The sequence below is a fragment of the Passer montanus genome, unplaced genomic scaffold (assembly GCF_014805655.1).
Source record: "Passer montanus isolate IOZ18808 unplaced genomic scaffold, ASM1480565v1 scaffold27, whole genome shotgun sequence".
In the NCBI taxonomy this organism is placed as follows: Eukaryota; Metazoa; Chordata; class Aves; order Passeriformes; family Passeridae; genus Passer; species Passer montanus.
The window spans coordinates 3,891,905-3,918,767 of NW_024367372.1; the positions used below are offsets into that span (position 1 = coordinate 3,891,905).

Below are 26,863 nucleotides of genomic sequence, written 5' to 3' on the forward strand. Positions count from 1 at the left end.
CTAGGTGCTGGAATAGGAATATTTGTGAATTTACTATTAAAAATAAAATGAGAAAAAAAAGAAGGAACTTTAATAAATTTGCATTATTATTTTAATCTATAAATACAAAATGTAATCCAGCATTCAAACAGTTCATCACACCCACCATCTCTGTATGGAAGACCAAAGAGTAAATGATCTGAAAACTTAATTAATAAGGTTGGTTGAGGATTTTACTAAGTTTGCATTATTGATGTAATTTGGAGACAGAAATCCTGCCAAAAGCAATCTTTCTGTCATTCAGCTGCAGGAAAACAATACACCATAATGGAAATTAACCACCAAACAACTGGAACCTCATCCACACCACTTACAAAGAGGTGCTCAGATAATATTAGCCAGCTGCTCAGTTAATTTTCACAGTGGATTCATCAACCATGCAAGCGGTCGTTCTCTTAGAATATGACTGTATGGATCCAGGTTCAAATTTCTACTACAAACTGATGAGCACAATATACCAATTTAAATTAAATCCAACAATTACCACACTTCTTTGACCTCTGTGTAGTCAAAATGATTTGCAGATGCCAGCCTGGAATGGAGTAAGAGGTTGTGCTCCTGAGTGTTGCCAATAATCCTCTGGAACACTATTCCACGGAAACACTGATTCTGTGAACAGCTGTGCTGGCAACCCTATAATCTTGGAACTTTCTTATCTAAAATGTAGGAAGTAGGCACTTGCACATTCTTGAGAACAACACAGACACTGGAGAAGTTAAAAGAATAGTGTCCAGTGGTGCTAGGAAAAAATAAAAACATAAACCTGGGAAAGTAATTCAGAAAAAAAGGAGGAAAAAATCCAACTTATTTGTAATTTGTCTGTTGTTTGTTTTGCTTTCTTAAGAGAAATCTTAATTCTGCACATTCCAGTGAATGGCCATTTGCTATTAATTTATCTTCTTTCTGACAGCAAGTGGAGCACCATTCCAGAGTTTCAACATTCCCTTGATGCTGCTCTGCTTAATGCTTGTGTGCTATTTAAACAAAGCATATTCCAACCAAATCTGACTATATATGGAATTCCCTGACAAGTAAAACTTTGGATGCCATACAAAAAAAGAGCCATGAAAACAGAATACACACAAACTCCACTCCAGACTGCACAAACTGGGCATGTACTACACCAGGCTCTTGGTGGCAAAGGTCAGGTACCCAGTGTGCCCAACCACCTCCCTCAGTGGCACGCCACTCTTGAACTGCACAGTCCCCTGCTGCAGATTAGCACACGGGCTGCCTTGATGTGATGGGCTGCTGCTGTCAAAGCCAGTGCTAGAATTATCCTCAGCTGCTTTTCCAAGGTCAGGGATTTGCAGGCTAACTGTCCTTACGTTGTACACTCGGAGCAGAATTTCCAAGGTGTTAATCTCTGTGAAACCATATTCTTCCATCGCTAGGCAGGTTCTTTGAACTTGTTCAATGCAGGGGGAGAAAGAGCAGATGCGGCCACCTGCAAAATAAGACAGGTAGTGGAAAACAGGGCAAAAGCCAAAATGAAGCACTTTTCATCTTTTCTCAAATTCTCCCAGATGCCCATAGAATTACTATTATACAGACAAAGTGAAAACATTCTTCAAGAAAATCTTCACATGGCAGCTTTGTTGGTCTAAAGTGTCAGCACAAAATCAAACATGGACAACTCCACAGGATGCTTCAGACCCTTTAAAAACAACAACAGCAACTTCATTCAACTTCCACATCCAATGCTGCCCTCGACACTTGTTCACAGCAAAACTGTTAAAGTTGATCCCTTCAGAGCAGCGACTCCTTTGGAATCACTCTGCACTGCTGTGGACTGAGGCACCAAACTGCAGCTGGCACGCACACAAAGGCAGAAGTCATCCTGCACACCCCGCGCAGCGCGGAGCCCCGACAAAGCCGCTGTGTTCAGCTGAGGACGCTGGTATGCGTGGACAGAATAAAGGCAGCTCTCCAAGCCATAGATGGAGTGCTGTTAAGGCTTTACCCTTTTAGTCAAGCATGTCTCCTGAGCATTGAAGTTTACTGGATATCACATCGTGCAGGCTTACAGCAAATGTTGTAAAACTCCAGGACGGGACTTGTAAGTGATAAACTAACACTTGTCTCCTTGTCTATGCACAGTTCTGATTTTTGATTCTTAATATGGACTATTAATAGGCCTCCTACACCTTTCTAAGCTACAATGTCACCTTAACAGCTGAGAATAGAATGATTCAGATTTACCCTGAAAAGCCACAGCCAAATCAGATCAAAGAATTATAAGGACACTGTCTGCCATAAGACCAGGGCATGTGCTTTCACCCAGGACACAGTGTCCCTCAAGGCAACTGCCCTTCCTGAAAAGCTTTTGTGCAGGAGGAAGGAACACTGGGCAATGCAGCTTCAGCTACTGTTTCAATTATTACAATTAGATGAAAATGCCTGGTGACCTGATTTGCATTCCTCCCCAGTCCTCTCCTGGGCTCCAGTCAAACCTTCCAATACCAGCCATCTAAGTAGTTAAAGAACCCGTGCAAGCCAGAGAAAAGCATCCTGCTAAAAATAGAGGCAATGCTGGGACTACATGAAGCCTGCTTTATCTCAAACTCCCCCTTTTTTTTTTTTTCCTTTTTCGTTTCTAAAGTCAGATCTCTAAAAAAAGAAAGCATCAGGTCTGAAAGCGTCACTGTAGCACTCCAGTTACTGTGCAGCAATGATGTGCTGGGTACTGCCTGGGGAAGAACACTTTCCACAACCATTAATCCACCATACGCTAAGCAGGATTTAATTTTAGTCCTCAAATAAAGTCTCTGCACCAAGGGGTTCTTATCATGAATCTTCAGAACAAAGTACCTTGGACAAGTAATTCCCTGGAGTGACAATTAAAACCCAAATCTAATAATCACCTGCACAACTAATGCTGGTATGTGTCTTTATGAACCAAGCCTGTTGATGCTGATTTAATTGCATGCCCAGTCCATTAACTGCCATGAAATTAGATTTGCATGTTCATCAGGATGGTCAGCACTACCAAAATGTTCCTGAATCTGACAGCTAATCTTTTCTGCCCAAAGAACTTACACACTCTACCATGGCTGCAGATGTAAAACATAAAAGCTCAAGAAAAAAATATCTGTTACATAATAAGAAAGCTACTATGATGCATACATGTTACAAAGAATTTATATTCTTATTGTGTAGGGAACTGAGCAAATGTCTGACTTAACTAAATGTCAGTTCACAATAACTCTTTGTCTGCAAAACAAGAATCTGAGAGACCAGAGACTACTACTTCATTCAGGCTTTTTGGTTTTGAGGTTTTATATTGCAATAAAGGAAGCAAAATATATTTACATTTACAGTAAGTCTGTTCTTATTTATTCTGACTCTAAGGGTTTGGAGATACATTCAGGCTTTTGAATTCACATGCTCTGGATTTACAGTCAAAAACTCAAAGCCTGCACACAGCTGTTGCCATGCAAGCTGCAAAGCCACCTACGGTTCTTGTCAAGCCTTCCTCTTGCCTGGGGCTGGTCAGCTGAGCACAGCACCTCAACACCAAACTTGGTGAAGATTTATCAGGCTGCCTCCTCACAACTGCTGGGGGAAGTAGGGTGACAGAAAACAGGCTCTTTCAAGCCATTTGGTAAGGAAGAAAGCTCTTGCTTGCAGTAGCAAATATCCAGAAGGCAAGCACAAAGAATATTACTTTACTTCCTGCACTGCTGGAAGTTTCTCAGGTGTGAAAGATGAGAAAACAGTGAACTGCTGGTATTCCATCTACCTGAGACCATCCAATGGGTTTTAATAGTTCTGTCAATTTTGTTGTCCCCTTTCATGCCTATAGCTCTCGTTATTTTTATATATCCCTCCCAAATAAATGTACCTACAAAGGGCTTAGAAGCAAACCCATCAAGCATCTGTCCCTACAGATCCTAACAAGTGGAAGTGGAGTCCCTCTGTTTTATCCTGTACCATCAGGCAGGCCAGATCTGACTTGCAGTTACAGGCTGGAATTAGTGATTAAGCAGATATTAGGAGTGAAGATTGGAAAGCTGCAGTTAGCAGAAGGCTAGAAGGCAAAAAATGAAATTGCAGTTCCAGACTGCAAGAGCCTGTCTAAAATAGAAACATTTGGAAGTTTCAATTCCTATGGTGTGTTTAGACCAGCAAAAAAAAAAAAAAAGTAGAAATCCAGCACTCAGAAGGACATGCTCATCTGTCCCAGGAGCAGAGACATTGTCATCTTTAACAGAGCCAATGCTTCTGAATTCTGCCCTCTGTACCCAGCTGGACTACCAGCTAGGCAACGCCCTTTCTGTCACAATCACCAAACAAATACACATCTAGATTTCAGCAATCACAGTTCTCAGACTCTTTGAGAGCCCTCTTGTCCTTTAGACACCAAGAGGCTTCTAGGGCTTAAAGGACTTGAATATGCACTGCTTTGTCTTGCCATGCCAAGGATCCCTTAGTGAATGAAGAAAAGACATGAACTCCCTCCCTCTCCTCCCTGGGGCACACTGCTCTGTCTGTGGATCACAAAGGGATGGACTAGACTAGAGAGCAGTGAGAACATCTGAATGGAAACTTTTTTTGTACAAACTGGGTTTCTGTTCTTTCAGAGCTCTCCTTTAAGGAAAGCTACCGTTCCTAAATTTGGTTAATGAGATCTGTGTGTCATCATAAATTGATATAGTAATTATGAGAGATTAATCCTGTTCACATTGGGAAGCTGTGTGAGCTTTTTGATCTCAAGAGCTGTCTAAAAATGTGTTTATTCATGTATAATGCATCTGACAAGTGCTACAGTTGAGGAGAAGAGAATAATGAGACTGCATGAAAAGACTTGAGTTTTTTTCTACCTTCAGTTTTACAGGGAGTGAGTTAGTTTGAACCATTAATGGAGAGGTTAAATGTCCTGAATCCATAGCCTGGAACAAGCCCACACAGTCCTGGCAGTCATTGTAACCAGCAACAGGGTCGAAAGGACATGAAAATGGAAGTACAATTCAGGCTGGAATGATTAGAAAAGTGAGCTTAAGGGAAGAGGGAAATAGAAGATATTCATCCACACATTACTGTACATTTCAACAGACTTTATCTAATTGGTAATTGAGGGACTCACCATTGCATCTCTACAAGAAGCCAGTGTCTTGAAAGTTGCCAGAATGTTCCTGTGCAACTCTAACAAACAATTTTGTTTGTGGTTTGTCTGAGGAAGGACTAACATCTCTGCTAGCTCTGTTTAGCTATTAAGTGGATTCGGTTTCAAGTGTGGAAAATCTCAGTGCTATCAAAGGACAAGGACTCCAGTGTGTGCTTATGATACAGAAAGCACGTCCAAGAAATGTGCTGTTGTTTTTCTAGGTTATTGTATGTGTCACAAGTGCTCTGACAGGATCTTTCATCATCCCAGTATTATTCAGATGATGCACATGTAGTACAGCACCATTAAGTTTTAGGGAAAAGGGCCAGTAATTTTAGAATGACTCTGTGACATGAAGAATACAGCACAACATTTTTACCTCTGGCAAAAGAACACAGCTTGGGTTTTGGGACTAAAATGCATTGTCATAATTGGAAGATTACATTACAAAGATCTCAAGGAAGAAAAAAAAAAACCATACAGGCATTATCATTGTGTAGGGGTGAGGCAGGAGAGTCACTGAGCAGCATCACTGTGGCATTTACTCTGTGACAAAAATATTGTCTCTGCAAAAGGGGACAGAATGTCCTTTAAGTGCGTGTGCTCGTGGGCGATTTGATGTAGCTTCCCTGACAAGTGAAATTAGAGGATTTGGCTGTTGGAAGAAATTAAAGGATGTTTCTTGATTCAGAAAAGAGAATTTTCTCCAAATCACTTGCCAGCTCACTAATAGGAGCTTGATGTGATTTTCTGCAAATGTGACCTTAACCTCTGTACTTGTAGGTGCATCATTCAAAAGGAATTTATTCCTGCTCATTATTATGGGCTGGTAAAAACATGTAACAAGGAAATCAAAGAATCAATTTGCTTCATACTGAGGAAGAAAACCTAACGACTTTCTTTAGGGATCCTTTCATCCCAAACTACTTCCTTCAAACTGTGTAAAAGCTAGTAGCTTTGGCTGGCATTCCACAGTGAGGATTTTGATGCAGGAATCCCTCTTCTTGACTCTCTACACATGAAGTACACTTGTACTTCAGGCAGGCCCACCGTGTGCACCTGACCTACCAAGCCCTGAGAGACCCAAGCTAGGGATGAATTAATTAGTAGTTGAAGTACTTCACATGGTGAGGGACAGAAGCTGTGCCTCAAAGCCACACCTGGATGGTTTAAAACTGGGACCATGAATAACCTCTGGAGCTCAAGAAAAATAGCCAGTGAGGCTTCCTACATGGACATGGAAGTGCAGAGGCCCAGAGAGGCAGATGTTCAAAGTGAACCTTACCTGCAGAGTTTTGGGGGGAGAATTGACAGCACCATGTTACTTGATTCAGTTGTTTTCAAGGATCACAATGTGATAAACTCATAATTTAGGGGCTTTACTATGCTCTAGAGGGAATGGAAAATCTGAATTTAAGAGTAAAATCTTTAAAGAAAGAAAGGAAATAAAAGAGAGGTGGTTTTAATAATTTTGTGACTCAGACTGTTAAACACCACAAGAAGCAACTTAAAATACAAGAGGCGAATCCACCCTAATACATGGCTGTAATTTTCCATCCCTCTACCTGAAAATTTAAAATCTGTATGAAAATTATTGTACCAGTGGGTTTCCCCCTCATCTTCCACAGCTTTGGAAGAAATAGACAGTATTTATGAGAGTAGAGTAGGTGGGTGCAGAATTATATTCAAAGCACTACAGTATTCAGCTGAGAAATGACTGTGAGTCAAAAGTTTCAGGGCATTTAAGAACTGTAGAATATTGAGAATATTTTTGTTACCTCACAATTTTCTCGTTTTCCTAATTTTTAAAAGTTTAGCCTGAAGGGGTTAGCATCAACTTTGCAAAAACCACCAAGGTCAGATATTTGGAACAGCAGCTATGACAACAGAAAAGCATTAATCAGCAGATGCTGCAGAAGAAAAACAGTGCAGGTCTGGAAATGAAAGGAAGTTCTGCAGTGCAGCAGTGCCTCAGAGATGCTACAAGCAGCTTTTCTGCTGGAAGTGTGACTGGTGACATCAGCACAAAAGGATGCAGCTGAGATGCAAACCTGAACGTCGCAGAGAGCATCACCAGAGAAAAGAACTTCCAGCCACAACCGTACTGTGCCATTTTATTCCTTCAGCTCTTCAGAGGCTGGCAGTGCTTTAAATGGGAGGCCAAACTGCTCTAAGTGGTGTATTTACAGCATCCTGCAAGGCATAACGTGAGTGATAATTGTACTCTGTAAGCAGGATCATTAACACTCAGCCTACGAGGAGCTGCAACTATTCAGGACCTTGAGCTGAAGTGGAAGAAAAACCACTGATCTGATAAGGTTTTGTTAAGGTTGAGAACTCTCCCATGTCATCTCAGCTGAACTCTGTTGTGAGTATTGAGGTTTTAAGGAAGAGAGTAGCTAATGCTATATTTAGAATTTGCTTAGTTCTCATTTAATTCAAAATACCTTAAGACTTCAGGGACTAAATTACCACTATCTGGCAGTAGAGCTGTGATATTTGCATGGCACATCACAACAAAACCCACAGTGTGAATGGTTCAAATGTGACCCTGTCCAGATTTGAGAGAGAGGGTGTGGACAGAAAAGAGTGGAACTCATTTCCTGCAGTGATGTTTTATCACCACACAAACCCTGGAAGGGGGTTCAATAACAGCAGAATGTGCACAGGCTGTACTGCAGAAGAGGTTTAACTCTTTGAAAACAAAACAAAGGAGCACTGTTAAATTATCTGCCTGTGGTAGGGAAAGGGAAGCAGTTACAGATAACCTTCTGCCATATTTTAAATTTAACAGCAGTAAAAAAACCACAACAAAACTACCCGCATGACTCAGGATAAAACAGGAAAGTGTGTAAGTTTTCACATTTTACTACTACGATTAATTATATTTTCTATGAAAACCGGTTTTTGTTTATATGCAAAACAGCAAAATTTTAAAAAATGCACCCAGTCAGTCAGGTACCAGGTTGCCCAAAAGAGGAGCCTTAGACCAGTACCAGATCTCAGACATGGGAGCCTGGTTGCAGCAAAACCTGCAGCAAGGATGAGCAACTTCCCCTTTTGAGTGGCTCATAAAGTGAATGACGCCACTTCACAAACACAAAAATGTGGGATTTTGAAGTATTATTTATATTGCCTAAGCAGATGTAACCCTGTAGCATAGCACAGAAAAGCATAGCCAGATGGTATGGCCAGTTTGGGACTGTATTACATTTTCTAGGATTTCAAATGCTGGAGTGAGACAAGGATTCAAAACTTGGAACTGCTCAAGCAGCCCTGCTTAGTATTCTAAGCATGCAGCACTTAAATAATTCAAATTGGACTGCGCAATGCAGCGCCTTCCAAGCTGGGAAGTCAGCTGAGTGTTGTGCTCACTAGATTAGATAATTTGAGCATGGGAAGGGCATTGTACAGTGCAGTGATTTTCTTCCCCCCCAGGACACACTGGAAAGCTGTTACAAATTGAGCTGTAACCATTGCAGGTACAGAGTGCTAACAAGGCTCACTCTGTTTATTCACTTTTTAAAGAAAGTGTGTTATGTGGGTATCACAAAGCTTTCTAGAAAATTTTCAGTAGTAGCTGAGGTAGCCTAACAGTGGGGCTGGTCCTGACTCAGCAAGGCAGTGCACATTGAGTGACCTTTAAGAACAAGCTTCAATCTTGTGATTTCAAGAAGACTTAGCAATTCACTTCAAGTCTAGCCTGTGATTACATATTTTAACAAAGAACTGGGCCTTGGCACATAATAAGTTTTTTTGAACTCATGTCCCAGCATGGACACTGTTCAGCACTCCATGCTCTCTTCATTAGAGAAGTCATTTTTGTAGATGGAAGTAATTTGGCAAAAGTTAATTCAGATCCACACAATTATGAAATTAATTAAAATTTATTCCATTATAAAATAATTTTTTATTCACTGAAATTTATTTTTCTATAGGGAAAAGAGGTATAATAAAGTGATGATATCTGTGCAAAACCTCAACATCAGTTCTTACTTGCTGTCACAATCCCAGAGTAACTGGCATAAGCTAGAACATTCTTTATGTTCCATTCCCACTGCATCCAATGGCAAACTTCTTACTAGCTCCCAGCACAAAGATTTAGGACATAAACTGGCAAGCATATTTAAGTGTAACCACTGTTTTTTTAACATTACCACTGGGGTGCTCTGTTAAATGGGTACAAATCTGCAATGATTGATGTGAACTGAGGCTGAACACCTTTTATTCAAACACCTTTCCACTGAATTGCCAAAGAAATTTGCTTTCAGCATTTATTGTTACTTCTGCTTCCCACACACCTCAGATCTAGCAAAATGCACTTGAGAATGGTTCAAAGGAGTTTTTATAAACTGCCCATGCTAATTGTAGCAGCTCTCACAGGTCTGCAGGAAAAAATTGTTCTTCTCCTTTCAAATCTTCCACTGTAAATTGAAGACACCTTTTGAAGGTTTTATAGCCTTAGAAATGCCTGGAGACTGACATTTGAGAACAGTGATCACACAAGGGAAGGGAGCACATCTAGTGTATGGCTCAAAGGCAGAGGTATGTGCACAGTGCTTCCTGAACAGAAAGAGAAAAATGCAGTTACCTTCAGCTTTTAATGCTGACTTGGCATGTCCTATGGCTTCCCATGGAGATGGAATATCTAGGAACACGGCATCTGCAACGTTTGAGACCCCAAAGCCATTTTTGCAGACGTCCTGGTTGGTCACAGTGACCAGGTGCTCCACCCCGTGCTCCCGAAACTCCTCCCGCGCCTTCTCAGCCCGTTGCTGGTGGAACTCCACTGTGTACAGGTGCCCGCTGGGAGCCACCGTCCGGATGAGGGCGTGGGACAGGGACCCGCTGCCCGTACCTGGGGAAGACAAACAACTCGTGAAATTGAGCTTGTCAGAGACAAACAGCAGAACTAAAGTCGTCTGCATTCATCTCCCTGCTTGGAACACTTGCTCAAAACTCAAGTGAACACAAACCACTGGCTCAGCTCCTGAAAGAGAACAGTCCTTCCTTCACAAGGAGGGAGGGACTACGTGTCCTAGGAAACAGTCTTCCGGGTCCTCAAAGCATTCATTACAAAATCTGGCAAACCCAGATCTGTTCTATCTCCCTGGAGTAGGAAACTAATGCCAAGGGTCAGCTATAGCTCTAACATCTGCCACTAGAGAACAAGAAGAAGTAAATGCAACAGGAAAATTTCAGGGAAATTAATTGGAGAGGTTTTTTTCAAAGTGTCAGGCTCTTCTAGGGTGAAAAGAGATTAAGGCAAATTTTAATGGATTTTCAAAACATTATACTTCACTAAACAAAGAAAAGATGTTGGCATGGGTCTATGCTTGAAAATCCTATTAACATCCATGCAAACAAATGGCCTTCAGGATACAGTTTGCTTTGCACAGATCTCTTAAGAGACACTCTCAACTCCCACTGGAATTACCCAAAACTAAGGCCTCTTGGCTCCTTGCAGTCACACTCATCAAACACCTGTTTTCACAGGTCACTTACACACATACACACCTACACACGCTTAATGTAGTCTAACAAAATCTATCACAAAATTGTAGGTAACTACAATTACCATGTACAAACAGGGACTGACAAAACCAAGATTTTTTCCTTGTTTTAGTTTGATAATTTAAGAAACTTACTTTAAATGATCCATTGGCATATTAAATAGATGGATGACTAATAACAAAGATTTTAATTTAAGAAAACACCCATATACCAATTCCCATTGCAACTTAGTCACTCAAATGGCATTTAATGGAGTAATCCCCCAAACTCAAAACCCCACAGCAAGCCTGAATTCTCTGTGTTTATGGATTCCTAATTCTGTGCTTAGAACACAATTCTCCCATAGAAATAAAATCTATTTCTAGCTATTTTCAATGACTGTTCAGCCTGAGGCAAGTTCTTTCAGCTAGCATAAATCTTAAAAAACACATAAAGGACAGAATCTGAAGTACAGCAGCTCAGAAACGAGTAGAAAGGAAATTAATTAGGGGGGCACAGGGGCTGGTACAGCCGCTTAATTGGTGCAGTACTTTCCATAATCATACAGGAAGTCTGAGCTCACTGGCAGATCCCAGGTTCTTGCCCTCTAGTCACATAAGGGGAGGAACACTGCTGTGGCACCATGTTTAACCCGACAGCTCTGAAAGGGGAGACACTCAGACTGTAAACAGAGCTCAGGGCCCGTGTTTGCCACCGGATCCAGTGGCTGCACCGCGGGAGCTGCCCTGTGAGAGGCTCTGACCCCAGCGGGCAGGCTGGCACCTGCTGCAGCTCCAGCAGGGCAGGGCACAGAGGGAGGCAGCACCTACAGGTTTTGGCACTGGCTTCAGAGAGGTCCAAGAGAAGAGAGAAACATTTACACACATGTATTTAGTACAGTGAAAATGCAGGCAGTCAAGGTGGTATTAAAATAAAACAATGAAAAAGCAAAACACATCTAGATGTGCGTGCATCAAAAACCACCCTGTCACAGCTTGAAGGATCTAAATGTCAAAGCAAACTTTTCCCTGGTCAAAGGAGCAGCACAGCAGCCATGTGGTTGTGAAAACTCAATGATATATGTGCATAATAAAGAAATAGTATTCCACTGATATGTTTTTAATGACAAAAGCAGGAACTACTGCTCACAGGATCCTAAAGACTGAAATTCTGCCTTTACATTTCATGCCAAAAGGGAGGATTACACAATTGAGAGCTATTGTAAAATGAGGAAATGTAATTATTGTACCTCTCAAATGTGTAGTGCTGCGCATTTTCTGCATCTCTCTCTGCTAATCTGAAGGAGTGAACAAGCCTGGGCTGTAAGCAGAAGAGCAAGGCAGCTTGTGCATGTATCCAGTTTCCTTGTTCATATTCTTTTACATTTTTAATCACTTTCCTTTTAAATATGCTCTTAAAAACACCACAGAAGATACCATTTGTCTCCTCCATAGGAAAACCCATTACGATTTTTTGGCTTCTTTTCTAAAACTCTTCTTTTATTCACAAACACTTCAAGCCAAACCCTGAACTAAAACCAAGATGTTGGAAGTCACCATTTGCAGGCGTATTATTGACAGAACTTTTGTTAAACAAGGTTGCCAGGAATTATTTATTGTTGACTGCCTACCACAAACATGAGAACAATACATATGTATCAGATTTTAACATATCAAATTCTATCACATTAATAGTGTTAATGGGAGTATTTCTGAAGATGCTGCCTGCCTTCTCTGTAACAACACCCTCAAAACTGCAGGAAACAAAATGATTATGAATCACACACTACTGTAAAAATCTCTCCTACAAAATATATTCAGAACCCAGACATGTGACATGATGATGACCCTTAACTCTCATGTGCCCAATAGATGGGAACATTTGATGTGATCCATTAATATGAGTCTGGCATGAGTCCATACCTGCCACAAGCCCTAAAGCCCAATCAGCACTGTCTGCACAAGGCAGGGGTTCAACCCAATGTTTTTGTGATGTTGTAGAAGGGGAAATTAATGTTTATATTCCCCTTCTTCCCTGCAAATCTGCAACATTCAACATTTTTGTCCTCCTGTAACCATCTCAATTTCTCTTTATTTCAAAATTACTACTGATAAAAAGCAAAATATTACTCAAAGAGTCTTAGGCACCAGTTTGGAGTAAGTTCTAGTTGGGTACAAGTTTCCTTGGGAAATGAAATGTATCCTAGCATGATACAGAATCAGTCAGGACAGCAGCAAAACCTGAGGAGTACTACTGCAGACATAGTAGATTGCTACCAAACCAGAAATAGCATAGCTGAATTACCTGTATACAAATTATCTGAACCAAAAAACTGGATACTCAAAAATTAACATTTTGTATCAGAAGAGGCAAGATCAGAACTGGAAGAACTTCAGTGGATTTTCTTTTTCACAGAGGTGCAGTGAAATGTCTGTGTTCCTGATATGACCTAGAAAGCAGAAGGTAAGACAACTAGAACAACTAATTTATAATTTTTACACCAGGATGCTCCCTTTCTGACAGCCTGCACAATAAATGGCCTTAAAAACTGTTTGCTCTCTACCACAGGACAATGCCCACCTGACTACTGTTTTAATCATGAATGGACTCTACAGAACAGAGGCAAAAAAACAGCAATTCAAACTGTACCAAAGACAACCTTGACAGCACAGCTGCTGCTTTAGAGCTCATTTAGGTGAGCAGTTATGTCATTGCTAATTTTCACTCGGAAAATATGATGCTCTTTTACATTGACTGTTCTGTGATCTCAAACATCTTAGTCAAAAAGCAGACATCTGCATTGCAGGGGCCCCAATATGCCACACAGAGCTCAACATCTGAGGAGGCAGCACCATGCAGGGGATCAGCACAGTGTGAACTAGGAATGGGCTCCACTTCAGACCAAAGGCAGGAATTAAGCTCCTGTGCTACACCCACGATTTAGGTGGCTAATGGCCCTGCACATTGATGCAGTATCCTTTCCTTCTTCTTGGGCTCAGGCACACGACATTCTCCTTCTCTGATACATATAAGCTCTTGGGGAGTGTTTTTGCCCCTCTCCCAAAACAAGCAGATCTCTGCAGTTTTAGGATTTCAGTCCTAGCAAGTGGACACCTGTATAAAACACTCTGGCTCAGCACCTACTGACAGCTCCTTCTGATTTGCAGACAAGCAAGTATTGATCAGATGAACTTCTCAACTGTCCTGACCTCCAACAGATCTCTTCTCACCCTCTGCTTATTCAAATGACAAGTTTTCCACAGAGAAGCCTCCACACACCTCAGCCATCTTGAAACAATGACCACGTTAAAATAATTTCTCACCTTCTCAAAAGTTGCAGTGGACAATATCTGAGCTGTTCAAAAATAAAGCATGTTATTTCAGCACAGAATACTGCCAAGACTGAGTGTCACCATGGCATCGAGCACAGCGCCTAACTGATATAGGATACAAAGTACATTTCACACTGTTTTCTGTTAGTCTGGTTTCCTTATTGCAAAGGATATTTGTCTAATCTCCTGGAATCCTACCCGTGCCATAAATATAAGTGACCTGATTCTGTGTTCCACTACGTTTTCTCTTTGCAGGCTATTGCTTGGCTTGTCTTCCCTAGAAGTTACTCATCATTGTGCTTCTTTTTAAAAAAGGAGCTACAAATTGTCATTTAGGATTTATAGATGTGTACAGCTGTGTGTAAGCAAAAGCATTTTGGAATAAAGCTGAATAAGCTCTTAAGTGCATAAAAAGGTTCATATTGCTTGGAAACAGGAAAAAAAAGAAAAGTATGCAAAGTGCTATTTAATACTGGGTCTCTAAAATATGTAGGAACCTTTTAGGAGTACTTAAACTTCTGATGCAAAATTTGGCTACCTAAGATATTCTGAAATGTGTAAATACAACAAAACAATGACAGTGTTGCTCTCTTTGTCTCCTAGCTACACCACTCAGTCCTAGCAAATAGTGAGATAGGTCATGAATCAGCCATGAGAACGGAAGGAGCCTCAAAACCAAGGGAAAATTAATCTTGAGACACAGCTAACAACTCCACAGCTAAAATCTGTCAAGAACCACTGAACAGACAGACTGCTCACTCTACATGACAAGTTTCTGTAATGACTTATAATGAATACATGAAAAGATATTAAGCATTTGATGGAAATTAACCCAAAGATCTTCCTGGGAAGGTAGTCAAGGGTCCAAATCATGGTAACAGAGGTAAGACACAGGAGGAGCAGGGACAGAGAGAAGGAAGAGAGGGAGGGAGAGAATTTCGAGGAGTTGAACTGATGGATGAAAGAGAAAACACCTAATCAAAAAAGTTCACTTTGCAGTCAAGAAGTTCCCATGACAGAAAATTAGCTTATCTGCCTATCTGTAATGGACACCATCCTGAAGCAGGCATTTTAATTTTAGGCAACAGGCTGGAGGTCAGAGAGGGCCACTGCTCACTGACCAGACTGAGGAGCTGAGGGAAGGATAGTAGGGAGGTTTTCAAGGCTGGCACTGCCTAAAAAAGAATATGAAGAATTAATTTTTCTTTAGAGATTCAAGTGAAGAAATACATTTTCCTTATAGATTCAAAAGTCTGAATTTTTAGGAAGGAATCTTCTATAGAATGGACATAATATGGTTAACAACAGGGTTAGGTTTAGAGCTGCACAAGATGTATACATGGTGGTCAGGTATTATATCAGATTACAAGATCAAAGTGAGTCCAGAAAGTCTGGAAACAAACACTTCAGGGTATGAACAGCATTCCTCATCAGCTACATGACAGCCACAAGTCTGAATACATCACAGTGATGCCTCATGTGGTCAGAGATTTGGTTCATAGAATCATCATAGACTCACAGAATGGTTTGAGCTTAAAGATGTTTAAAGATTCTTTAGTTCCAACCCACCTGTGTGGGGCAGGGACACCTTTCCACTAGACCAGGTTGCTCAAAACCCATCCAGTCTGGGCTTCAGCACCTCCAGGGATGGGGCATCCACAGCTTTTCTGGGCAATCTGTGCCAGGGCTTCAGCACCTTCACAGTAATGGTTTCCTCCTAATACACTTTTCAGTTTAAACCTGTTACCCCTTGTCCTATCACCCAATGCCCTTGTAAAATCCCCTCTCCCCAGCTCTCCTGCAGCTCCTTTAGGTACTGGAAGGTGCTGTAAGATCTCCCTGGAGCCTTCTCTTCTCCAGGCTGAACAAGTCCAGCTCTCTCAGCCAGTCTCCATAGGGAAAGTGTCCAGCTCCCTGTTCATATTCATGGCTCCCTCTGGACTTGCTCCAATAGATCCACATCTTTTCTACTGCCCTTCTCTTGGGGGCCCCAGCACCTGTTTAGTGCCTTGCTGTGGCAAGAGAATGTTGTGGTTTATGACATTTGTACTGATGAGGCCTTCCTAATACTTCAAGAGGTGCTCTAAAAGGATCAGGTTTTCTAATTCTTCTCTCACTCTAACCTGAACAGCTGCTAAGAGGTAGATAAGGGAGACATTATAAAACACAGACATAATTAGTTTGGGCACATTCCAGAATCAAAATAACTTTGATCTGTACTTTACACTAAAAACAGAGCTGCAAACAATTTATATGTACTTATGACACAAAAATAATGAAGACATGAGCAGAATTTGTCAAAAAGTCTATAAGCACTTCAGAAGAGTCAGAAGCATACAGCTAACTTGCTGGGACTCCACAACAAACTCTTAATCATTTATTAAGTATCCATTAATCATTAAGTCCTCATTAAATTTTTATGAGTGTACTCTTTAACAAAATCTATACCCAGGCTGTGAGTTTGAAAATTTCATAATTGTTTTTGAAAAGCTCTAGGGTAAGGCTGGGTGGCAGCTCCTATTACTCCTCTGAGAAACCATGAGAACCCAGAACACTGCTCTCAGCCTTCAGAAATCCAGTCCTTCAGCTCAGAAACCCATTGCTGTGTAGCAATGAATAGGGTTTAGCAATTTTTAATTTGGGATTTAGCTGAGGGGAAACAAAAAATCAATTAACGTTTTTGCTCACGTGAGTCTGATTTTGTGAATGCTGAAGGATCACTGGGATGGTGGTTAAAGTGCTTTTGACTAAATTACATTTTGTCTAAATACTACACTCCACTGAAGCCAAAATATTTCTGAGATTTATCAGATTAAATGAGATTTTACATGCTGTACTATTAAGACAGGCACTCTTTTACATCTCACCATGGAGAGAGAACAGTAAAAAAGCCTTGATGTGTGGGGACTGAAAAGAAGAGGATTTTGCTTGGAAAAATATTTGAAAGGTTTCATATTGGTTCCAGTATAGCATTAAAAATAAACATGAAGACCTCAAAATCAGTTGTCAAATGGAATTATCCTACAGAGAGCCTAGCTTGGGAAGGTGACAATTTGGAGAGTGGGGTGAGACAGAAGAGAAAGATTGAGCCTTTTCCTTTATCTAGGCATTGCTGCACATGCAATGAACACAAATGGGATTATTAGAGTTACCTGGCAAGAATGAAACTTTCATACAATTGGGCCACTCACAGCAGATATTTAAGCAGCTATTTTGAGTATCATAATTTTGGAGAGATAGGGCTGTTAAAAACTGTCTCCAAGTGCGGAATTTCTAAGAGCAGGGACCAATATTTTAAAAATATCTTAGCTCTAGTAAAGAGTGCTAAGAGTTTTAAAACTCAACATACCTTTATAAATTAGAAATTAGAAGAAGACAGAAAAAGGATCATATTCCTACACCTCTGTCATGAAACATCAGGTGGATGCAGAGTCTCCTTAGAGCTTCCTCAACAGAGTATGCCTGGGTCATTTTAATTATGCATGTGCTGCTGACAAGCTTGCTCTTTATGTGTTTATTAAAGATGATTAAACATAGTAAAAACTATATTAATATGTTTGTATCTTTTAGGACAAATCATGATTAATCAATTTAAACTATATCATTAAATTATCAATTTAAATTGTATAATTAAAGTGACATAAAATTAATCCTTCTAGTTATTCTACTCCATTTTTATAATCACATGCAGAAGATCATTTAAATTCACAGCATTTCAACACGACACAGAAGTTATTTCCTCTTACTTTTTCAATCATCTATTCTCACAGCTGGGGAGACCAATTAAAAATTCTGCTAGCATTCAATGGCTAAATACAGGACACACCTCTACAGTTGAGTTAGTAACACAAGAGGAAAAGAGCCCAGCATGTTTCACAGTCTGCTTTGCCAGTTCATACAGCAACTGTATATCTAAGTTCAAACAATAAAAAAGACAGACCTCTGTGCTAATTAATGCTTAAAACACACCTCAACGTGGCACCAGCAGGAAGCAGACTCAAGTTTTACTATACCAGATTTCCTGTCTTGTTTCTACTCATCACCATTGGGCTGGCTCTGTCTGGTCCGCACAAGGCTAATCTAGAGCTAATGGTTTTGGATCACCAAACACCATAGAATTTAGGATGGCACCAAAGCAGGCTACATGACCACACTGCAGGCTCCAGTTGTCAATACCGTCAAGTTTTTAATTCAAAGTTAATCTGCAGTAAGGTCTCTTGCTTCAAAGTTAGCCAGATGGATTTATTATAGTATTCTTTCTTCTTTCCTTCCTTTGTGAACAGTGAACCTTGCAAGCAATACAAGCATAACTATAGCTATAAAACTTTGCCTGGAAAGCTGAAGTTGCAATACATTGTCAGTACGAGCATTAAAATGAACCTGGGGACAGTTTCCCCTTAGCAAAAACAATTGATTTGTGGCTATGACTTTTGACTCACAACATTTTAGGAAATCATCAAGTGTTTCCATTTCTTAGCTGTTTAGATAAGCAAGAGATTAAACATTTTCATCCTCCCTAGGCACCTTGGACATTATTGAAAATATTTTATATACAGCTCTGTACATTTGACTAGTCTGAGTGAGACAGGACATGGAACAATTCCAATCTCTTCCCCCTGCCCCCCAGATGATTTGTTGTTTATTTTTCCCATCCTGTCTAAACATAGCAGGGAGAGGAAGAGCTGATGAATACAGAAACTTCCCATGACAAAACTGAAAACGTCTGATCGTCCTGCAAACCAAATCACAAACTCACAGGACTCAGCTATTTTCACAGCACCAGAGGCTTCTGCACAGGGCTTTGCCTGCTTCAAGTGCTGCTGCACAGCAACCAGCTAAACACACTGCCTGGCTCTCAACTGGGGGCAGAGATAAGTGCTGTCTCAGTTGTGCTGGAAAGTGGTCATTATGCCTGAAAAGCTGCCCAAAATTATGCATGAGTGGGAACAGGAAATGGTAAACGTAAGAAAGCACAGTGCATCACAGTCCTGTCATGCTGATCCTTTACGATATCTATGCTTGAGAGGGAGGTGTGTGGAACTGCTTCAAAAATGCTCAAACAGCCAGAAAAAACAAGAACAAACTACCTCAGCTGCTATTTCTCCAAACCACAGAGATTCATTCAAATCAAGCAAGCCTGTAGTAATAAAGGTCCATGACATTATTATAAACTCCATGCAACCAAGAAAACATTTATGTCAATTTTCACTCCTTACTGCCAAATTAAGCAAAAACATGAAAGCTGTTAATAAATTAAACCAAGTTTAGAAATAAAACACAGCCCTGTGATGAACACATCACCCATTGTATTTAATCAGTGATTTTGCATGTGGTTGTGGTGCTACAAGTAGATTATACTTGGAAAAAGAAGAGTGAAATTTATGTACTTACACAGTACCATATATAAATATTGCCAATTTATTTCTCTTATGAGTTCAACACCCTATCACCAGAGTCTCTTTCACCAGGTTATCTCAACTACATCCTCTGAAACTGCTAATTCAAAGCCTGAATCTTGATTTAAATCATGTATTTACAAACACATTTTAAGTACTTAACAACAGTTTCAGAAAAGGTAAATTAAAATGTTTCCATATTTTTTCTAAGAAGATGAATTAACCAAATACATGCTCAGAGGTATACCCACATAAATGAGGCTGCACACCTTGGTAGCATCAATTTTTCAAGAAACAGCAGCTGAAAACATGTGCACATGATACAGAATTCTTCAACACGTGGGCAGGGAAAATTGTATCACAGTGGAAAGAAAGTGCAACTTTTTGCAAAACACAAAGAAAACCCTGTTTTTTTAATGAAAGTGTTGGTGTTAGCTCCTAATAAAGGATTTCAACATAGTAATTATTACCTGATTCACACACTATGGAGCCTGGCTTCAGTTCCAGCATCATGGTGATTATGGAGATGTCAGTGGAATACAGAATCTGCGTCCTGTGCGGGAGATTCATGGTCCACAGCTCTGGAGTCGGGTGAAGAATGAACACCCATCCTCCTTTACTGCAGGTCACTTTGGAGCCATACCTCTTGCCTATGAGGTCCGTGGAATGCCTGATGACCCCATACTTAGTCTGTGTTACGGAGCCATGCTGCACCTTCACAGGAAACATGGACTCGTGGCCCAGGAACACAATAGCCGTGTCACCATCCCGTATCGTATCTCCATATGCCACAAAACTCATGGTGACAATCTTGTAGCTGGCTGATGATTGTCACCTAGAGAAGAATAAAAATGTCAGGAGAGTTTCACAGGACCACGGTGGAGCTGAAACTACAGACATAAAACCAAGTAATTTTATTTTCTCCAATACAGAACAAAACCACACTGTGCAAATAAGATGCTAGCAAGAGAGCTCCAGGAAGTTCAGGGAGCTGCTCTCCACTGTACTCTTGATCCAATTACAATCAATGGAAGGATCCCACAGATTTGAAAATAACAAGTATTTTTCTTGGTTTATGGTACATCTTAAAGAAAAATCGGGAAATACATTATAATTTACTCAGCATGCTCCAAAATGCTACTGTAGGTTAATACCAATTTCAGCACCCTGTTCAATTACAGTTCCTGAGCACTCAGAGCATATTATTAAGTTTAACTTCTATTCCCATCTTCTTGCTTATTTTTTGATGATTTGCAACATAAAGACATTCTGCTATTTGCCTGGACCTCAATCCCCAGCTATTAGGACCACTAACAAAAGTATACTTGAAAGTTTTCCAAATGAACATTTAGAGATAGGCTAAGGACATTAATTTATGCATAAACTGGACTAACTACATGGAAAAAGAAAATAATATTGTGGCCTTTAATTTGCCATTGGGGGTGCAAAGTAATTGTCTGGGAAGTGATCTCTGCTCCAGCTAAATGTAAGCAACCACTTGCAAGCTAATGCCAACAGTTGAATCACTTCAGCCCCATGGTCTCAGAGCTGTTTTAGAGAATTACAATTAAATTTTGATGGCTTTGAGAAGACAATCTAGAAATCAGAAGGCAGCTTACAATGAAACCTGACATTGCCTTTCAGATAAAGCAGCTAACTGTCTAAGCTGCAGGTTGATCAGTTCATGCAAGAATTGCTTAACGATGTAAAAGGGATCCCAAAGTTAGAAATTAAAGCCTATGACAGAAGGCTTTGAAAGTCAGATTTCTGGTACATCATCCCTGGCAGAATCAAAAGCAGTGTTACTTTTAGTTTCAGAATAATTACTGAATTCCAGCACTTCTGTGTTGAATGTTTAAGAGTTTGGTCCTGCTTCATCATTTAAATTAAAAGCATTCAGTTCTCAAAGTGTAGTCTGGTGTCTGTAGTCTGGCTCATGCCTGAAGCTCCATGTTGCTCAATTTGCTGTTAAGCAGCTAGATTTATAATTTTTCCACTGCAGCCACTGAGGCTGATAAACAGATGTGCTTGTGGCTGAAACTTCCAAAGCTTATGACATGGTTATTGCATAAGGTGTTCAGATGCCAAAGCAGAAGAGGCTTGTCTGGACATCTGGTGAAATAGTAAGAAGGGCATCCCATGAATTCAGAAATGTATAGATAAAGGACTTTGTGAGATAGAACAAATGCTGTCTTTTATAGCTTGCACCCTATGATTATGTTCATGTCTTAATCTTTCATAAATGATATTTAAGAGTTCTCATTCCAGATACTTTTAATGCAGTGCAGTTTTCAGCTCTCACAAGTGTAATCTGAAAGGACCTCGAATGGAATCCATTTTTTTCACAGTATTTACTGTGTTACACCCATGTGCAAAAGAATCCTGTAGCAAACCTGCAGGAACACTGAACGAATTCCTCTCCCTTTGATTACACCAACTGGCTCCCAGCTTCCTTGCCTCCCTTTGAGCCACTACACTTAGCACAGCTAATAGCCACAGCAGTGAACCACAGAATCCTAAAGGCTGGAAGGGACCTTTAAGACCAGCAAGTCCAGCAAGTCCATCCATATCAGTGCACGCTGACACCCCAAGTGACACATCCCTTAGGCTCAGACCTCACCTGCTGCATTATATTCATACATTTGGGGTATAATCGGTGAGGAATTTTGGAATTGGTGAGGAATTCGGAAGTTTCTTTGCCTCGCCCCCTTGTCAAGGAGCACAGTGACCTACCACCCCTCCCAGTACTCCCCACTGCCTGGCAGTGCAGAGGCTCCCGCACCGTTTGGTTTTCCCCGGGCAGCACGCAGGGGATTGCTGCGGCATCCCCCGACACGGGGCCAGGACTTCCCCCTGCGCTTGCCACGGCTGCAGAGACCTAAACCCAACGCCTCAGGGGAACCCTCGCAGCCTCACAAATAAAAGCACTAACATGACACTGCGTTCCCTTCAACCACAACCCAGGCACACGTCTCTTCCCTGACCAGCTGCCACAGGGACCTGGCAGGCTGCCCCTGCCCCCTCCTGAAGCCTGGTGCTAGGCACGGGGGCAGGGGAACCTCCGGCAGACGGGGCAGGCACAGCCCCCTCCCTGCCCAGGCGCACGCAGGCTGGGCAGTCGCTCCGTGCCCCGGCTCAGAGGGGTGACCCCGGTGCCAGGTTCCCCTCAGCCCCCTTCCGTATCCCGAGGGCGGTAATGCGGCTCCTGCACCCCAGCAGCCAGCGGGCCCGGGAGCCTCAGCTGCGGGCAGGTGAGAAGCACGGACTGGGCAGGGAAGGGGTGAGAGGCGGCACTCGCCGGCGGGAGAGCAGCGTTAGCCCGTCACGGCCCCGGGCGGCCGCTCCGCGGGGCAGGAACGGCCCGGCCCCAGCGCCCCGCGTCCCCGTGGGGACGGTTCTCCCCGTGCCCCGAGCCCTTTACCTCCCCAAGCCCGGCCCGGCCCGGCTCTCCTCACACGCGGAGCCGCCCAGCGCCTTCTTCCGCCTCGGTCGCAGGCTGCTGACGCTCCCACCGCCTCCGCCCCCGCCAGCCCTGCCGGCAGCCGGGGAGTCGCCGCCGCTTCTGCCGGCGCGATGTCAGACCTAGCTCCTGCAGCCCTCCTGAGGCGCCCGTTTCCCTCAGCCCGTCATGCCCACAGCTCCATCAAGGCACCCGTTCCCCTGAGCCCGTCATGCCCACAGTCCCATCGAAGCGTCCATCCCCCTGAGCGCACCTCAGCCCTTTCGAGGCGCCTGTCCCCCGCAGTCCCCTGCTGACCGCCCCCGCCCCGGCCTGTCTTGCTGGGTCCTGAGCAGTGGGGACGGTCAGTGAGCAGCCTCAGCAGCCCCCCAGGCACCCTGGCGGGGTGCTCCTGCCTCGGGCAGCTGCCCTGTCAGTGAAACTGGACGGGTCCCAGTGGGTCACTGGGAACAGCTGCAATGGGGACTGATAGCAAAGTGGGAACTTGGCGTTCATCGCCTGTTGAACGTGTAGGGTGTCCCGAGGGCCACCGCCAGCCGGGCTCAAGCCCCTTCCCCAGGGAATGACTTTGCCACTGGCAGACCTGGGCCTTGCCTCCATGGCCTCCAGGCAGACAGCTTCCAGAAAGTTCTGCATGCCCTTCCCCCAGGGCAGCCTCAGGGAAAGGCAGCTCGAGGCCAACCAAGCTCTTCACAGGGGTTTCATAAGGCTGCAGGAGAAACCACACTGTGGGCTCAGAAGCAGCAGAATTGTTATCTAACCCTCTAACAGCATGGTACTAACTCCTACTTCTGTCTCGTGTTTAGGATCGAAGTGATGTGGAGAGCCCTGCCTGCCCCGGTGGTACGGGGGCTGTAGTCAGGAGGCAAGGAGGAGCAAAGGAGGAGAATATTGCCTCATCTTCTGCTCACAACAAGCCCAGGCCACCTGGCATGGGAGCGGGATGGGCATAGCAGGGAGCATGTGAATCACCTCGGACGTGCAGGTAGTGTTCCCAGCTAAATCAGATAACACTCTGTACTGTGCTGCATTCACCAGTAACCTGTAATACACAATAATGGAGAAAAAGTCATCCTTTCACAATCACAAACCCAGTAACGGAGAGCTGTTTAGATGATGATCTGTGATTCTTTAAATTAATGTGGTTACACCAAGAATAAGGGATTTTTTTTTCCCATTACCTTCAGTGAGAACATATTTTTTGTTATGGTGTTGACCTGCCCATAGCATAATTGCAGTAGTCTTTGTTAGTTATGAAACTCTTCTCCATCTAATCTAAACATAATGTATGCAGTTTCAGAGGTTTCTTAAACTGCAAACTCCTACTCAGCTGTTTTTCTGACTAGCAATCATGGCTCTACTGTGCCTTTATATTTGCACCCACTTTGTTTAATTTTCTGTCATTTTTAGTGTCACTGGTTATATTTGTCATTGTTTATGTTCTCATGTCCTTTCTTTCCCATGATGGGCTGCTGTTCAGATCACTGTGGGCCTGACTGTGTGCAAGATTGAGACACTCAGCAACTCCTCATTTCCATAGGCACTCAGCTCACTGGAAACAATCAGTAATTTTCAACAGCCTGCCTAAGCTGTGAGAAAAAATGCACCAAGGATAATAACTAAGCAAATACATTTTAAGTGATAAATGGGAAGAGAAGTTTCATTTGACAAGTTAAGCAGATGGAGCTATGGCCAGTTTCTTTAATCTACTGGTACATGAGTGTTACGTTTAATTTTCAAGTGGTGTTTAGTTGTAGATTAGGAATTGGAAACAATTCAGTTGTTCACAGCAAACCACTTTCTCTTGTTGTTTCCTAATTTGGAATATTGTTCTGTGTTTCCAAGATGATGTTTATCCCCTAATTCTTCAGGTTCATATTCTGTTCACGCAAGTAATTTCAGAAGACACATTCACTAGCTAACACCCATCTCCTCTTGCACTTGCACACCACACAACATTTATAATTAAGCCTCTTAGGAAGTTAGCTGCATGGCCCTTGATTAACTTCCCTTAATTCTTCATTGTTAAAGCTCAGTGCAAAGATCTCTGGAGTAATCAGCCCACCTTTCCAACTGGAAATGTAGCATATAAATCAGTATTCACTAAGATACCACCCCAGCATGGAAAGTGAGTTTTGGTGCCTTTATCACAGTCTAACAGGCCATACAGGCTTATCCAAAGAGTGTTTCCCAGCAGATGAGGCAGATAAAGCGGGTGATCAGAGGCTGTTGACACAGGGCACAGCATCTGTAATTAAGTCACTAGGGAAGCTGGCACAGAATGCTGTGACAAAGATAGGATCCAATTTACACACAGCTTTCAGCAAATCTTTAAATGCTGTCTGAGTAAAACCCAGCCACTTCTGACTTACTGCATGCTAGAAATTTGTCAAATAGTGGTGAGAAGAGGGGGGTAGAGGATGCATTGCTTGTCAAACGTGTAAATTGGATATATTTTAGTGATTTTGTGTTCCTGACTCTCTCTCCATGTCACCCAAGTTCTGTGAAGAAGAGCTGTGTGTTTGTGTTGGAAGTGCTGTAATGTTTGGCACACTGAGACTTCTACCTGCTCACCACGACTGGTATTCCCTGTTCTGCAAGACGGGGAGAAAAGGAGCATATACAATGAAACGGATCCTTGGATTTTGGATCTTGAGGTGACCTTGACTCCACAAATCTCCTGAACAATTAAACTACAGAACAGTTGATTGCTTCTTTGTTTGTGTGGCAATAGATTATGGAATAAGATAAAAGGAGCCTTCAAAACCTACCCTGACTGGCTTTTTTTTTTCTCTTTGTGGAGAACACCACCACAAAAATACTCCATAATGTAAGAAAATGGTTTTAGTATATTTCTGTTTCAAATTAAGAATAAAATATTAATGTTTTACATTAAAAAATCCACAATCAGAATTATGTTTGTAGCTGAGGTAATCCAGTGATATTACATTTATATTGTAATTTATTGAGGACTCTAGGTACAATTTTACACTTGTAATAATTTAATACTTGTATAGCCATGCATTATTTGCAATTTGCACTATTCTGAAGCATGACCATTGTGTGAAATTATTAGTGTGTAGGGGAAGACTTTGTGAGGTTAAAAGTGCAGAGGAGACCAAGAGAGAGGATTTGTTCTTTGATCCGGAAGCTGAGACCGGACTTGCACAGATGCTGAGCCCTTGGCTTCTCCTGGAGATCTGTATACTCAGCATCTCAGCCTACCAGACCTGGAATAACTCGGAAATCTGGATGGCAGCCAAACACAGCACATTTTTATTTGAAGCAGTCTAGGCTTTTTATTTTGCAATGATTTCCTCTATATGTATATTATTATTTTTAAGTCCTAAGCAGCTCTGTAAAGTACACATGCTTGTTGTTAGGGTGAGGGTACTGGTCATGGTGCTGAAAGGATTGTGATGGGGAAAGAGGTTTAGGTGATGTCTCCTGACATTCACAGCTCATGTCAAGGAAAGCAACTCTGGAACTCAGATCTGCACTCTCATGGATAAATACACTCTGTTTGGACAGGAGGATAAACACAGGTTCTGCTGTGAGAAACACGTCAGAGAAAGATAAAGATACTCTTATGTAAAGGTGAAAGTCAAATCAAGATACTAATTCACATTGTTAACATATTATTATTTCTGCAAACAGTAGGATTCTCATCTGCATCTTAGCTTTGGGACAAACTTGCTCATTCCTACAAAAAGACCAGTGGTAGTCCCTATTTTTGTTAATTTCAGGTGAGCTTTAGATGGGTCAGATCCGAGAGTTCCTGTGCCTATCTTTAGCAGGAAATCACCCTCTCTCCAATAAAAGCTGAAGATTTTTAAATTTTTTTGGCACATGACAAGAGCAGAGGATTCACTGCGATTTACACAATCACCCTACTTCCTTTCAAATTGAACTGTAAAACGAGCCCACGGTTTCGCAGGTGCTGGAGGCGAGGTGCAGGCCCTCCCTCTGCAGAACCAGGCTGCCGGGGGCTGGGCGCCACATCCGCAGCCGCCTCGGGGCTCTGTGCCAGCTCGGG

General features: G+C 42.1%; 1 protein-coding gene and 1 long non-coding RNA gene across 3 annotated transcripts; one reads left to right on the forward strand and one right to left on the reverse strand.

Annotated features, from left to right (window-relative positions):
- Positions 1–73: 73 nt before the first annotated feature.
- Positions 74–22,921, reverse strand: TRMT61A (tRNA methyltransferase 61A). Of its 2 annotated transcripts, XM_039712873.1 has the most exons (5): positions 22,789–22,921; positions 20,011–20,202; positions 19,838–19,920; positions 9,738–10,004; positions 74–1,486 (listed from the first exon to the last, which is right to left on the reverse strand). In XM_039712873.1, the coding sequence occupies exons 2-5, from the start codon at positions 20,166–20,168 to the stop codon at positions 1,158–1,160; spliced, it is 837 nt and encodes a 278-aa protein (XP_039568807.1). In that variant the 5' UTR covers positions 20,169–20,202; positions 22,789–22,921; the 3' UTR covers positions 74–1,157. The 2 variants fall into 2 exon arrangements, with proteins under 2 accessions (XP_039568807.1, XP_039568806.1); XM_039712872.1 differs by having other exon boundaries at positions 19,838–20,202.
- LOC120503851 lies at positions 22,389–25,575 on the forward strand. The gene is made up of 3 exons (XR_005627863.1): positions 22,389–22,618; positions 23,634–23,812; positions 25,327–25,575. It is a non-coding gene; the product is annotated as an uncharacterized LOC120503851 (long non-coding RNA).
- Positions 25,576–26,863: the final 1,288 nt, after the last annotated feature.

Bases quoted from the DNA above. Each gene is read 5' to 3' on its own strand.
- TRMT61A (XM_039712872.1), bottom strand. From the start codon at position 20,168: ATGAGTTTTGTGGCATATGGAGATACGATACGGGATGGTGACACGGCT. The intron at 10,005-19,837 runs GTAATAATTACT...TGTCTTCCCCAG, and splicing joins CTCCATAGTGTGTGAATCAG to GTACGGGCAGCGGGTCCCTG. The intron at 1,487-9,737 runs GTAACTGCATTT...CTTATTTTGCAG, and splicing joins GTCAGCATTAAAAGCTGAAG to GTGGCCGCATCTGCTCTTTC.